The 14,970-nt window shown below is 44.3% G+C and overlaps 1 protein-coding gene across 6 annotated transcripts in view; it reads left to right on the top strand.

Annotated features, from left to right (window-relative positions):
- Positions 1–14,970, top strand: part of asap2a (ArfGAP with SH3 domain, ankyrin repeat and PH domain 2a) — a 78,383-nt gene that overhangs the window by 50,412 nt on the left and 13,001 nt on the right. For all 6 annotated transcript variants that reach the window (XM_041855482.2, XM_041855481.2, XM_041855479.2 and 3 more), the window contains 10 exons: positions 378–481; positions 1,393–1,462; positions 7,432–7,519; positions 9,469–9,517; positions 9,822–9,988; positions 10,781–10,914; positions 11,938–12,032; positions 13,240–13,429; positions 13,980–14,065; positions 14,375–14,490. In XM_041855482.2, coding sequence (XP_041711416.1) covers positions 378–481; positions 1,393–1,462; positions 7,432–7,519; positions 9,469–9,517; positions 9,822–9,988; positions 10,781–10,914; positions 11,938–12,032; positions 13,240–13,429; positions 13,980–14,065; positions 14,375–14,490 — 1,099 coding nt within the window. The remainder of the gene's footprint in view (positions 1–377; positions 482–1,392; positions 1,463–7,431; positions 7,520–9,468; positions 9,518–9,821; positions 9,989–10,780; positions 10,915–11,937; positions 12,033–13,239; positions 13,430–13,979; positions 14,066–14,374; positions 14,491–14,970) is intronic.

Below are 14,970 nucleotides of genomic sequence, written 5' to 3'. Positions count from 1 at the left end.
CCTCCCCCTCTCGGTTTCCCCTATACCACTTCCTCTGAGGAGATGACCTCACTAGTGCATGACCCCAAGGCTTTGCTTGTCCTATATACATATTGTGGCAGCATCTCAATAGTCTAAAGAGGCTCCCCTTCCTTGCCATCTCTACTTCATCTGCACTAAAGCAAATCCCCAGCCAGCATCCCGATCTGCCATATTGCTCTCCTATCCTATATTTTAGCCTGGATTTTTCAGATCAGTGTTGACAAATGAAAAGATACAAGGAGAGGAAGCCACTTTAGACAATTGAGATGCACCCCACCCACACTCACTGCAGTGTCTTGTGCCTTTGCCTACATAGATCCTTATGTTTGTTTGTGTGTGTGCTGGTATTGTTGAAGGATTCCCAGGTGCGACAGAGCGCTACCTACAGTTTGCACCAGCCACAGGGCAACAAGGAGCACGGTACTGAGCGCTGTGGGAACCTCTACAAGAAGAGTGACGGGTCAGTTTCTCTCTTCCGTTAAACTTGCATCATCTTCAACAAACATTCAAAGAACCAAATGAAAGGCCAGACAAAACAAACTCACAAAGTTCACTCATTGTGATGGCATTTATCCATAGTTAAAGACATTCTCTGGAACTTTGGCGACTACTAAGTAATTTTTCAACCTTCTGCTTTGGGCTGGATGTGTCATAGTGTAGTTCATACAGTGAGGGAAAAAAGTATTTGATCCCCTGCTGATTTTGTAAGTTTGCCCACTGACAAAGAAATGATCATAATTTTAATGGTAGGTTTATTTGAACAGTGAGAGACAGAATAACAACAAAAAAATCCAGAAAAACGCATGTCAAAAATGTTAGAAATTTATTTGCATTTTAATGAGGGAAATAAGTATTTCTGGAAGCTGTGCAGCGCCATTTTCCCTACATTTTCCCCCACGTGGGCCAGTCCCCTAGCAATTCGAGTTCTAGCCAATGAGCTTCAGCCCCTTGCCATTTGAGTGACAGTTATCAAGATGCACATACATCAGAGCGAGAGAGAGGGGCAATGACGTGGTGCACATATCTGCACATACGTGTCGTAGTACGCAATTTTCGGGGACCACTTTTGGCTCGTGAGCGCTACTTTCATAACTACTGGCTAAAAAGTAAACAAAAGTACCAGATAATCTCTTTAATGTTCTTTTTATGGCTGAGTGTCATAGACATGAATACACTGCCCAAACTGTACATCATTACTTATGCATGCACATATTAATGAGCCATCACACTGGTGTGGTTGATGTTAATAATTCATTAGCCATGTCTGTTCAGTTACAATGTGGATTAATGTAGAGTTTAGTGTGTCACACTGGCGCTGGGGTGTTATGTCTAAGTGTGTGTGTCACGATGTCGTGTGTCACCCCCCCCCAGGCTAAGGAAAGTGTGGCAGAAGAGAAAGTGTTCAGTGAAGAACGGATACCTCACCATATCACATGGGACGGTGAGTACACACATACACACACACACACACACACACACATATATACACACACACACGCACACAGAGGGCAAGATGACCTACTCCTAGCCAGTTAGCATTAATCTACAGTAAGGCTAGTGGCTCTAGCCTGTTAGCTTACACTTCACCCACTTCACTTAATGGAGATGAAGCCAATCACTATCTCACTACTTCTGTCAAACCAGACTTTATCACTGTTTATCAAACCTCTCAGCCATCAGACATGTTTCTTTTATCTCCAAGGACAAAAAAACTGTTCCTATTGATTTCATTAACAATCTGCAAAAAAAGTTATACTGTTAACTGGAAAAGCAGATTAAATGTTTCAACCATCCATTGGCTTAGTTTACTGTGACCTGGCCTCCAGGGACAGATCCACCTGGGAACCATTCCTATCCTACATTGCTCCCAGGCAACCCCAGACAAGATCAAATATGGCATGTGCGACCTAATTATCAGCTCTCTGCTAACTGGCAGCTTATCCACTAGTTTTGTCTTGTCTGGTCCAGTCTTGTCCTGTCCTGTCTTATCCAGTCTGGTCATCTCTTGTTTTGTTTTGACTTCTCTTTATTTTCTTTTTATTCATATTTTTTTATTTCTCTTTTTATTTATTATTACCCTACTTTTCTGCTCTTTCTTACTTTTTGGTTGTAGTTTACCTTCTTCACTATAATAAACAGTTATATGTACAGTTGAAGTCGGAAGTTTACATACACATAGGTTGGAGTCATTAAAACTTGTTTTTCAACCACTCCACAAATGTCTTGGTAACAAACTATAGTTTTGGCAAGTTGGTTAGGACATCTACTTTGTGCAAGACACAAGTAATTTTTCCAACAATTGTTTACAGACAGATTATTACACTTATAATGCACTGTATCACAATTCCAGTGGGTCAGAAGTTTACATACACTAAGATGACTGTGCCTTTTAAACAGCTTGGAAAATTCCAGAAAATGATGTCATGGCTTCGATAGGCTAATTGACATCATTTGAGGCAATTGGAGGTGTACCTGTGGATGTATTTCAAGGCCTACCTTCAAACTCAGTGCCTCTTTGCTTGACATCATGGGAAAATCAAAAGAAATCAGCCAAGACCTCAGAAAAGAAATGGTAGACCTCCACAAGTCTGGTTCATCCTTGGGAGCAATTTCCAAACGCCTGAAGGTAGCACGTTCATCTGTACAAACAATAGTATGCAAGTATAAACACCATGGGACCACGCAGCCGTCATACCACTCAGGAAGGAGACGCGTTCTGTCTCCTAGAGATTAACGTACTTTGGTGCGAAAAGTGCAAATCAATCCCAGAACAACAGCAAAGGACCTTGTGAAGATGCTGGAGGAAACGGGTACGAAATAATCTATATCCACAGTAAAACGAGTCCTATATCGACATAACCTGAAAGGCCACTCAGCAAGGAAGAAGCCACTGCTCCAAAACCGCCATAAAAAAGCCAGAACACGGTTTGCAACTGCACATGGGGACAATGATTGTACTTTTTTGAGAAATGTCCTCTGGTCTGATGAAACAAAAATAGAACTGTTTGGCCGTAATGTCCATCGTTATGTTTGGAGGAAAAAGGGGGTAGCTTGCAAGCCGAAGAACACCATCCCAACCGTGAAGCACGGGGGTGGCAGCATCATGCTGTGGGGGTGCTTTGCTGCAGGAGGGACTGGTGCACTTCACAAAATAGATGGCATCATGAGGAAGGAAAATTATGTGGATATATTGAAGCAACATCTCAAGACATCAGTCAGGAAGTTAAAGCTTGGTCGCAAATGGGTCTTCCAAATGGACAATGACCACGAGCATACTTCCAAAGTTGTTGCAAAATGCCTTAAGGACAACAAAGTCAAGATGCTGGAGTGGCCATCACAAAGCCCTGATCTCAATCCTATAGAACATTTGAGAGCAGAACTGAAAAAGTGTGTGCGAGCAAGGAGGCCTACAAACCTGACTCAGTTACACCAGATCTGTCAGGAGGAATGGGCCAAAATTCACCCAACTTATTGTGGGAAGCTTGTGGAAGGCTACCCGAAATGTTTGACCCAAGTTAAACAATTTAAAGGCAATGCTACCAAATACTAATTGAGTGTATGTCATCTTCTGACCCACTGGGAATGTGATGAAATAAATAAAAGCTGAAATAAATCATTCTCTCTACTATTATTCTGACATTTCACATTCTTAAAATAAAGTGGTGATCCTAATTGACCTAAGACAGGGAATTTTTACTAGGATTAAATGTCAGGAATTGTGAAACTGAGTTTAAATGTATTTGGCTAAGGTGTATGTGAACTTCTGACTTCAACTGTACAGTCGTGGTCAAAAGTTTTGAGAATGATACAAGTATTGGTCTTCACAAAGTACGCTGCTTCAGTGTTTTGAGATATTTTTGTCAGATGTTACTATGGTATACTGAAGTATAAGTACAAGCATTCCATAAGTGTCAAAGGCTTTTATTGACAATTAAATTAAGTTTATGCAAAGAGTCAATATTTGCAGTGTTGACCCTTATTTTTCAAGACCTCTGCAATCCACCCTGGCATGCTGTCAATTAACTTCTGGGCCACATCCTGACTGATGGCAGCCCATTCTTGCATAATCAATGCTTGGAGTTTGTCAGAATATGTGGGTGTTTGTTTGTCCACCCGCCTCTTGAGGATCGACCACAAGTTCTCAATGGGATTAAGGTCTGGGGAGTTTCCTGGCCATGGACCCAACATTTCGATGTTTTGTTCCCCGAGCCACTTAGTTATCACTTTTGCCTTATGGCAAGGTGCTCCATCATGCTGGAAAAGGCATTGGTCGTCACCAAACTGTTCTTGGATGGTTGGGAGAAGTTGCTCTCGGAAGATGTGTTGGTACCATTCTTTATTCATGGCTGTGTTCTTAGGCAAAAATGTGAGTGAGCCCACTCCCTTGGCTGAGAAGCAACCCCACACATGAATGGTCTCAGGATGCTTTACTTTTGGCATGACACAGGACTGATGGTAGCGCTCACCTTGTCTTCTCTGGACAAGGTGTTTTCCCCAAACAATCGGAAAGGGGATTCATAAGAGAAAATGACTTTACCCCAGTCATCAGCAGTCCAATCCCTGTACCTTTTGCAGAATATCAGTCTGTCCCTGATGTTTTTCCTGGAGAGAAGTGGCTTCTTTGCTGCCCTTCTTGACACCAGGCCATCCTCCAAAAGTCTTCGCCTCAATGTGCGTGCAGATGCACTCACACCTGCCTGCTGCCATTCCTGAGCAAGCTCTGCAATGGTGGTGCCCCGATCCCGTAGCAGAATCAACTTTAGGAGACGGTCCTGGCGCTTGCTGGACTTTCTTCACAACAATTGAACCTCTCTCCTTGAAGTTCTTGATGATCCGATAAATGGTTGATTTAGGTGCAATCTTATTAGCAGCAATATCCTTGCCTGTGAAGCCCTTTTTGTGCAAAGCAATGATGACGGCACGTGTTTCCTTGCAGGTTACCATGGTTAACAGAAAAATAATAATGATTTCAAGCACCACCCTCCTTTTAAAGCTTCCAGTCTGTTATTCTAACTCAATCAGCATGACAGAGTGATCTCCAGCCTTGTCCTCGTCAACACTCTCACCTTTGTTAACGCGAGAATCACTGACATGATGAGCTGGTCCTTTTGTGGCAGGGCTGAAATGCAGTGGAAATGTTTTTTGGGGATTAAGTTCATTTTCATGGCAAAGAGGGACTTTGCAATTCATCTGATCACTCTTCATGACATTCTGGAGTATATGCAAATTGCCATCATCAAAACTGAGGCAGCAGACTTTGTGAAAATTAGTATTTGTGTCATTCTCAAAACGTATCACGACTGTACATGGGGAGGGTTCAGAGGTGGTAGAGCTACGGGACAGGAGTGGGTATCAAGAGGACACTAGATTATATTTGGTGCCCGGTGTACTGTTTTTTGTGATTTTAATTTAATTCCATTTTTTAAAGTCCAAAATAGAGCACTTTGGATTCATTTAGCTAAAATGGTGGTGGTGTTAGTATTATTGTCAGTCACTCTTACACATCAGAGTATTATATACTTGGCTGCATCCCAAATGGCACCCATAGGGCTCTAGTCAAAATCCATTTGGGATGCAGCCCTTGTCAGGCTAGCTCACAGAGCTACTTTACGTGCACCGCTTTCCCGGGGTCTCACCAGCCTATTGATTTCCCACTCTGCTCTGCTCTCACTGTAGCAGGCTCTACTTCCCTCCATTACACTAGATGTAATCTCTCTCTCTTCCTCTCTCCTTCTCTCTCTCTTGCTCACTTTATCGCACCCTCACTCTATCCCCCTCTCTGTCTTGCTCTCGCGCTCTCTCTCTCTCTCTCTCTCTCTCTCTCTCTCTCTCTCTCTCTCTCTCTCTCTCTCTCTCTCTCTCTCTCTCTCTCTCTCTCTCTCTCTCTCTCTCTCTCTCTCTCTCTCTCTCTCCTTCTCTCTCTCTCTCTCCTTCTCTCTCTCTCTCTCTCCTTCTCTCTCTCTCTCTCCTTCTCTCTCTCTCTCTCTCCTTCTCTCTCTCTCTCTCTCTCTCTCTCTCTCTCCTTCTCTCTCTCTCTCTCTCTCTCTCTCTCTCTCTCTCTCTCTCTCTCTCTCTCTCCTTCTCTCTCTCTCTCTCTCTCTCTCTCTCTCTCTCTCTCTCTCTCTCTCTCTCTCTCTCTCTTTGAAAAGGCACACACACATACACAAACACACCACACTTTCTCCCCATCTCTCTCCTTGCCCTTTCTCTCTAATTAAAAAAAAGAATATACCTCACATATGCGCTCTCCCTCTCTCCCTGGCCAACCAGCTGTGTGTAGAGGTCGAAACAGGGAAAGCAATCAGAGCTGGTTTTTAAGCACCCTGAGCTGAGCTCCAACCATGGCCTGGTTTCATCCTCCACTGCAGACCGAACACCACAGTACAGAAGCTAATCCTCCATGGACAGGCCCATTCTGACAGACCTTAACACCGGGGGGAAATATTACTTATGAAAACTGCATATGAGAGCCTGGCTATTAGTGTCATGTTATGTTGTATTAACTAAGGGAGAAGGGAAGGTGAATTTTGCAGTGGGTTATTCTATGCTGTGTTGATTCTCAAGTAGCTCTGCAGTCCAGGACTGTATAAAATTGTTGTAATGTACATAATGTTTTATAGCAAGCATAATGTGTTTTCATTGATAGATAATGTTTTACATATATTTTGAGTGCATGTAGGCTAAATGTAATGCTTTCATCCAGGTACAGTGCATACCCCTTCTGGTGAATATGGTTATTGTGATCAACCACTTAAGGCGTCAGCATGCTTCAGTTCGGCTGGTGCCTACCTGAACTCGGCTAGGTGAACCAAACGAGTGTGCTCGCATATTCCTTTAAAAGACCTTCGCTTGAAAAACGAGTAGTAGTACTGTTTGTCTATTTTGAGACGCCGTAGCCAGTATACACTTCCTCAAAATAGTCAGAATGAATCTAAGATAACTCAAGACATCTGTCATTAATTTGCCGAGGAGATCTTAGTTGCACAATTTTACATCTAACTAAGATGTTTGGTGCAGTATTTCTCAATGAAAACATGTGCATGAAAACGAGTCCTCTCTCGTTGAATGACAACAAAGACTATTGAATCCTTACTGTTGACCAATCACCGACGAAGGGGCGTAGACTTCGGCTTGCCTCGAGTCAAAAATGTTGTGTGCCCGAACAGCCGCAAAAACCCTTACCGAAGTCCCAAACAAAATGTCGTCATAATATATGCACAAACTTTTCCGAACTGTTTCTGGTGGGAAGCATGCGGACGCCATTAGTGATCAAATGTACAGATGTGATGACTATAAGAGGAGGGTGCACTGTATCTTTGTTCTGGTGGGAAGGGTGCATTTTCGTTCATGCTTTGTGTTCGCTGATTCACATGTTCTTCTTTCCTGTCCTCCCCCCTCTCTCTCGTTCAGGCGAACCGACCGCCGGCCAAACTCAACCTTCTCACCTGTCAGGTGAAACACAACCCAGAAGAGAAGAAGAGCTTTGACCTCATTTCACGTAGGTTTACCCTGCCTTTTATTCCTTCTCCTTCCCTTCCCTTCTCTTCTATTCTCTTCTCTCTCTTCTGTCCTCTCCTGTCTATTCTCGTCTCTCTCTTCTGTCCTCTGTGTCTCACAGAAGTACCTCTAGAAATGGATATTGCTCCGTTCTCAGAGTGCCTGCACACTGCAGTTCCGATTTGTGTAAATCTGATAAAGCAAATTCCGTAATTAAATCAAGCCTGGCTTTTAGATTCTGCAGAACAAGGAGGGATGCTGTGTTGGGACAAATGATAGTTCTCATTATAGAGTATAGATATCTACTGCAGACAAACTAGGGAGGAGAGGAGACTCACAGAAAAAGGAAAAGTGGTCGATATGGTCTATGTCTCAATATAAGGGGAGATCTGAGCTTTTCCGTGGAATGAGGACAGCAGGAAAGGAGTTGGGAATAGTTGAATCGCTGTAAGATTCAAATTCAGGGAAGACTCAATACTTTGTGCCTCCACACGAGCTGCTCCAAATCTGTAGCCTATTTAGAATTTCAACCACGTTCATTTGTTCCCCATGTCCTCACATAATCACATGTAACCAAGGGAGATGGAGCTTTTTCCTCCATTCACCCTCTTCTTTCTTTGTTCACCCTCTTCTTTCTTCAGTCAGGTTTTTGGGGATGTGTGTTGAGTTTAGCTGAGCGGTGACTTTCATAAACACTGGGCCAGAAATAAGTGCTCATGTCAGGCCGTCACCCTGCTGTCAAAGGACAATATTACTGCTGCAGGATATGAAAGGGCTTACTCAGGTGGAAACAAGGAGAGATGCTGCTCTCCAGAGAGAGAAAGAGACTGAGGGAGAGAGAAAGAGACTGAGGGAGAGAGAAAGAGACTGAGGGAGAGAGAAAGAGACTGAGGGAGAGAGAAAGAGACTGAGGGAGAGAGAAAGAGACTGAGGGAGAGAGAAAGAGACTGAGGGAGAGAGAAAGAGACTGAGGGAGAGAGAAAGAACCTGAGGGAGAGAGAAAGAGACTGAGGGAGAGAGAAAGAGACTGAGGGAGAGAGAAAGAGACTGAGGGAGAGAGAAAGAGACTGAGGGAGAGAGAAAGAGACTGAGGGAGAGAGAAAGAGACTGAGGGAGAGAGAAAGAGACTGAGGGAGAGAGAAAGAGACTGAGGGAGAGAGAGAACCGGAGAGAGAACCTGAGGGAGAGAGAAAGAGACTGAGGGAGAGAGAAAGAGACTGAGGGAGAGAGAAAGAGACTGAGGGAGAGAGAAAGAGACTGAGGGAGAGAGAAAGAGACTGAGGGAGAGAGAAAGAGACTGAGGGAGAGAGAAAGAGACTGAGGGAGAGAGAAAGAGACTGAGGGAGAGAGAAAGAACCTGAGGGAGAGAGAAAGAGACTGAGGGAGAGAGAAAGAGACTGAGGGAGAGAGAAAGAGACTGAGGGAGAGAGAAAGAGACTGAGGGAGAGAGAAAGAGACTGAGGGAGAGAGAAAGAGACTGAGGGAGAGAGAAAGAGACTGAGGGAGAGACTGAGAGACTGTCAGGGTCAGAACTCCCAGCTGTAAGGGGATCTGAAGTAAAATGTAATCCAATCGGACTGGAGGAGGATAGAGTACAATAGGATTTTCACAAGGTTTTTAGTTTGTTGTACAGTACAACAGGATGTTTGGTAGACTTTTACCTCTGTCTTGCATAGATACCACATACAGTCATTTAAAATCTCAACTGTTGTCGCCTCATCCTTTGTACTGTTGGGATGCTGTTACACTTATGTGGGACTTTTACTGTATGTACTGTAGTTGGAAATGTTTTTTTGTTTCCTTTTCAGCCCTGGTACTCACACAGGTTTGTCAGCTGGGTGCTTTGATGGGCTGAATAGCTTTCCGCTCTTACATTTTCTTGTCTTTGATAAATGTCTTGTTTCACTATGTCTCTGACCCACCCACCCCTATCACCCCCCTCTCTTTTAGATGACAGAACGTATCACTTTCAGGCCGAGGACGACCCAGAATGTCAGATGTAAGTGTGTGTTCCTTCCTTGTGTGAAGTGTGTGTGTTTGTGTACAGAACATGTGAGAGTGTGTCCTGTTGATCCCCCATACGTCTTTCCACACACAGCCCACACGTTTCCATCTCGTTTGGGTTGTGTGTGTGTGGGGGGGAAAGGTGTGTGTGTGTCCTGTTTGTTCCCATACCACTTCTCACAGTTAACGCATCCATTTTTCCACCCTCTAGTCTAACCCAATGTTGACCCTGCCCTCACCCCATCCTCACACACACACACTAACTTCCCCTCCCCCTGTGTGTGTGTGTGTGTTTTCAGATGGATCTCTGTGCTGCAGAACAGCAAGGAGGAAGCGCTGAATAATGCCTTTAAGGGGGACCAGCACGTTGGAGAGAACAACATCGTCCAGGAACTGACCAAGGCCATCCTGGGAGAGGTCAAGAGGATGACCGGCAACGACATCTGCTGTGACTGTGGAGCGCCCAGTGAGTGACCCGGCGTAACATACATGTTAATACACAAACACTTGACACAACACACACACACACATCTTTTCAGTGCACAATACTACCTGTGTATAATTAATCTTACAGCCTTTATGAATACACAAAATGCATGAAGGAGCCATGAACTGTTTTACTTTATTGTGCTAGAGGTCACTTTTATTAAGGAATTGTACGGGTTATTCACAGACACGGTTACCAATGTATTATGAGTGTAATGAACAACTCCATGTGGTCACTTTACACCGACATTGTAGTGAATGAGGAACGCCCATGAGCCAGTTATTTAGGTTTGACTGCAGCGTCGTTAACCTGTATCAGAAATAGCTCTCCCCTCTAAGCACATGCAGGTAGTTCCTACCAAGGACACTCTTACCTACTTACCTGTTATCTCTCTCTATCGCTTTCTCTTTGTCTGTCTCTCTCTCTCTCCATCTTCTCCTTCTTTCTCTCTCCTCTCTTGCTCTCTGTCTCCTCTCTCGCTCGCTCTCTCATCCTCTCCTCGCTCTCCATTCTCTCTCTCTCTCTCTCTCTCTCTCTCTCTCTCTCTCTCTCTCTCTCTCTCTCTCTCTCTCTCCTCTCTCTCTCTCTCTCTCTCTCTCTCTCTCTCTCTCTCTCTCTCTCTCTCTCTCTCTCTCTCTCTCTCTCTCTCTCTCTCTCTCTCTCTCTCTCTCTCTCTCTCTCTCTCTCTCTCTCTCTCTCTCTCTCTCTCTCTCTCTCTCTCTCTCTCTCTCTCTCTCTCTCTCTCTCTCTCGCCCCCTCCCTTCCTCCCAGATCCTACCTGGCTCTCCACTAACCTGGGCATCCTGACGTGTATAGAGTGTTCTGGGATCCACAGGGAGCTGGGAGTCCATTACTCTAGGATCCAGTCCCTCACACTGGATGTCCTCAGCACCTCCGAACTCTTGGTAAGAAGCAATTTTGTGCCAGTACGCTCACCACACATCAGCTAGTTTCACATTATGGCGATAAGGTGCTGTGACGCTGGGAGGTTAGGCGCAGTCGTGTTGGAAAGTTCAAATCGTTTATACACAGGGGGCTCGTAGAAAGTGGTACCAACATACATCCGCTTAGGTTAGTTAGCAAAACCTTGGAAAACAATGGCTCTACCAGTGCATTGCCATTCTTGCTGTTATAATGGGAGAATCTCAGTAGCATGTCCTTGATTCCTCGCGTCCTCTCTCCTCACCTCCTTCTCAAAACCCATTGGATGAGAAGGTCAGAAGTCCCTTCTGTGAAAACCCTTTCACAGTGCAGCTGATTATTTACTGCTGGTGGGAGAGCACCAAGTATACCAACGCCCTTGGACTAATTCTACTGAACTCTCTACTGCGCTCCATTGGGATAGATAGACAGTGCAGTATTACAGAGGCTTGGAGCTGCTTCCACTTTGCATATTTCACATTTCATCTGGCTTTCTAATATCAATTTGGTGCAATTTATTGCCCATAAATCATTTGGGGCTGAACATTGTTTGTCGATAATTCAAGATGATTGCACTCCTTAAGACGCCAGGGGTGTAATCATTAGCCAAACCGCTTGCAACTAAAACGAGAGTTTCTATTGGACAAATTCAGGTAGGTCCCTCCCCGCTTCATTCCGTTTGCTTATGTTTCGGAAACGTTTTGCAACAGAATCAACGGAATACATACGCCACAGTGTTTCACATTATTTGGCCACAAGGAGATGGGTGGAACGCATGCAATGTTTCCCCTCGCACATGCACGTGCACACACACACACACACACACACACACCATTGATTTAAGCATTTGCTGAAGTAGCAGAGCAGAAGAAATGGAGCATGAGATTCATGTATACAGTATAAACTGTACTGTAGAACCCTCAGATAGGAGGCTCATTTGCACTTTTATGGACTGTCGCTCTGGTAAGCTCTTACCTGTTTGTGTGCATGTGTGTTTTACCATGAAGCTGGCCAAGAACGTGGGGAATGCAGGCTTTAACGACATCATGGAGGCTTGTCTATCTGCGGAAGATGTGGTCAAACCCAACCCTGCCAGTGACATGTAAGCTCTCTCTCTATCTCTCTCTCTCTATATATTTTTTCTTTGGCTCTTTCCTCCCACGCATAGACTCTATCCTCTCCTTCTTTCATCAGTCTCTATCCCTTTCTCGACCTTCTCAGAGTCCCAATACAGTAGCCCCCTTACCCAGACCCCCCCATAAGGCTCTGGTCAAAATTAGGACACTATGTAGGGAATAGGGTGCCATTTGAGATGCATCCTTAGAGTGGATGGGCCCGTGACCTTACAGTGACCTATTGGCAACATGTCACCACAGAGACACTCATACCCATTCATTATGGATGGAGCGATAAGGAAGGCATCACTAACTGAAAACATTTTTATTCAATAAGCATAAGAGAATGATATGCATTCTGTTGTTGTTTACACACAACTTGGTGTATGTACAACTCAAGTAAAATTGAGCACACATATAAGAAACCTAATGCATCCGTCTAGATGAATTGAAAGTTTTAGTTTGAACTCTCAGATCATTTATGGCTGTAAGTAACAGATACATCAGAAACATGTATTTGCACACTTAGACTGCATTTACACAGGCAGCCCAATTCTGATCATTTTTTCCAGTTATTGGCAAAAGAGCTGATCTGATTGGTTAGAATTGGGCTGCCTGTGTAAAAAAGCGTCGTCAGAATTAGTGACTGTAAACAGCTGAACAATGTTAGCAAAGCTGCACTGCAACTTCCTCAAAACACTTCAAACTAAGTTTGGTAGCGTCGATACTTGTGAATAACCTGTCCATGTTTTTCTTCCATGTGAGAATTTTGTTATTTTTGCAATAAAATGTAAATGTATGAATGCTTTGATAGTTCCATCAAGCCACCGCTGAGAAACGGATGCGGCTGTGAGACTACATGAGGAAATGGTTCTAGTTTTGAGTGACACAATTCCAGCAATTATTTCGGCATTATGCACGTTAAGAAAAATCCCTGCAAACTCCACCAACTATCGAATTTAGTTTGAAGTGTTTTTGAGGAAGTTTCGGCTTGCAGTGCAGCTTTGCTAACATCGGTTTGGCTGCTTACAGTCATGAATTTGGAATTCTGTTGCCAGAAGTAAATAATGGATTATTGTGGATTCTGTCACCATGGGACTTCAGACACAACTCAAGGTAAGGCTAATTCGACCCAAATATACATTCTGGCTGAACTATCCCTTTATGTATATGGCCTTCCTCCCTCTGGCACAGGCAAGCCCGTAAGGACTTCATCACAGCAAAGTACACAGAGAAGCGTTTCGCCAGGAGGAAGTGTCCAGACGGGGCGTCTAAGCTGCACACGCTATGTGACGCGGTCAAGGCCAGGGACATCTTCTCTCTGATCCAGGTGTACGCGGAGGGAGTGGACTTGATGGAGCCCATCCCCCTGGCCAACGGACATGTGAGTCTACATGTCCCCACCAATACCCCTGTCACACTAGCGTACTGACCATACCGTGCTGGTACAGATATTTTTTCCACATTGTCCTTTCCAGACCATCACGGTACAGCTCGGATTGGCTCTGCTTGGCTCAGTAGTGTGAATTAACCCCAACTCTCAATTGACTTCATTTTAGCTTGGGTGGGGTGGTTTGAGATTGGGAACAGGACTGGCCATCAACATTTTATCTGTCCAGGTGCTCTCAACGGTCACAGCTGTAGTGGAATTCAAATGGCAGTATTTTGGTTAGTTCTCGTTGCTGGGCTGTGAAAAACAACTACTCCTGGCAGTGTAAATGCTTTGTATAATAGATAAATCATCACTACAAACACCTGGCTCACATTCAGGGCTACTACTGCTTTTACTGCCTATAGCAAAGCAGACTTCCAAAAGGGAGCATATCAAAGTCCCAGTGTTTCTCTGTGTCAGCCACTCCATTTTTGCTCTGATGTGTCTTTTTGTCCCTGAGGTCTCACCACGGCCATTTTGGATCTTCTGTGTGTGGTTGCAGGAACAAGGAGAGACGGCCCTTCACCTAGCGGTCAGACTAGTGGACAGGACCTCGCTCCATATCGTTGACTTCCTCACTCAAAACAGGTAAGGAAATAAAAATAAACGTCAATTAGCTTTTTATAGAAACACTACCCGTCATAAATGTAATGAGAATGACTCAACAGAAGTCATGAACAGTCATAACAGCTTATGACGACTGACTTAACACAGTCATCACACAAACTACTCTTGTATTTTTTTTTACACAGTCCCACAGAATGCAAATGTATTTTACATTTGAATATTGTTCAGAACAAATGCTGAAATTATGCTGATGAGTGACCGTTGTCCTGTGTTTATGGTTATCCTTCCAACTCTCACTGACTGCCTTCTCCTGTCTCTTCTCCCCCACAGTGTGAACCTGGACAAGCAGACAGCCAAAGGCAGCACGGCCCTCCACTACTGCTGCCTGACTGACAACATGGAGTGTTTAAAACTGCTGCTGCGGGGCAAGGCATCCATAGACATTGGTAAGAGAACATTACATATCTCCTCTACCGGGAAAGACTGGTTTCGAAACAGCATGGATACAGAATACTAGTGTAGACTTTGTTGTCGAGCAAGAAACTGATTTAGGTCGAACAATAACCTGATTTTATGTTTTAATTCATAGCTACAGAAATTATAACTAAGAGACCGCCAAACATAATTATTCAAACACACACACACAGAAGCACAAAGATTCCTCCGCATGAACGTGCTATACAGCCTTGTTTTGGCCAGGCAGAGTTCCCAGAGGCCCATGTTTTGCCAAGAGACACCACTTTCTCACAACGGCTCAAACTCTGCTTCAGTCTGACTCCATACAAACCGGCCCATGATAAGAGTTGGCAAAGGAACAGGGGGCCATGGTCTGTGGACCAGCATGTGTCTTTATGTGCCAACGAATCTCCTTGTTTCAGTCAACCCAGTTTCACACACTATCTTCAATGCTATCTAGCTTACAGAGA

Source organism: Coregonus clupeaformis, chromosome 29 (assembly GCF_020615455.1).
Source record: "Coregonus clupeaformis isolate EN_2021a chromosome 29, ASM2061545v1, whole genome shotgun sequence".
Classification (NCBI taxonomy): Eukaryota; Metazoa; Chordata; class Actinopteri; order Salmoniformes; family Salmonidae; genus Coregonus; species Coregonus clupeaformis.
Note: the sequence above shows the minus strand (reverse complement) of the source record. Positions and strands in the feature narration are given on the sequence as shown.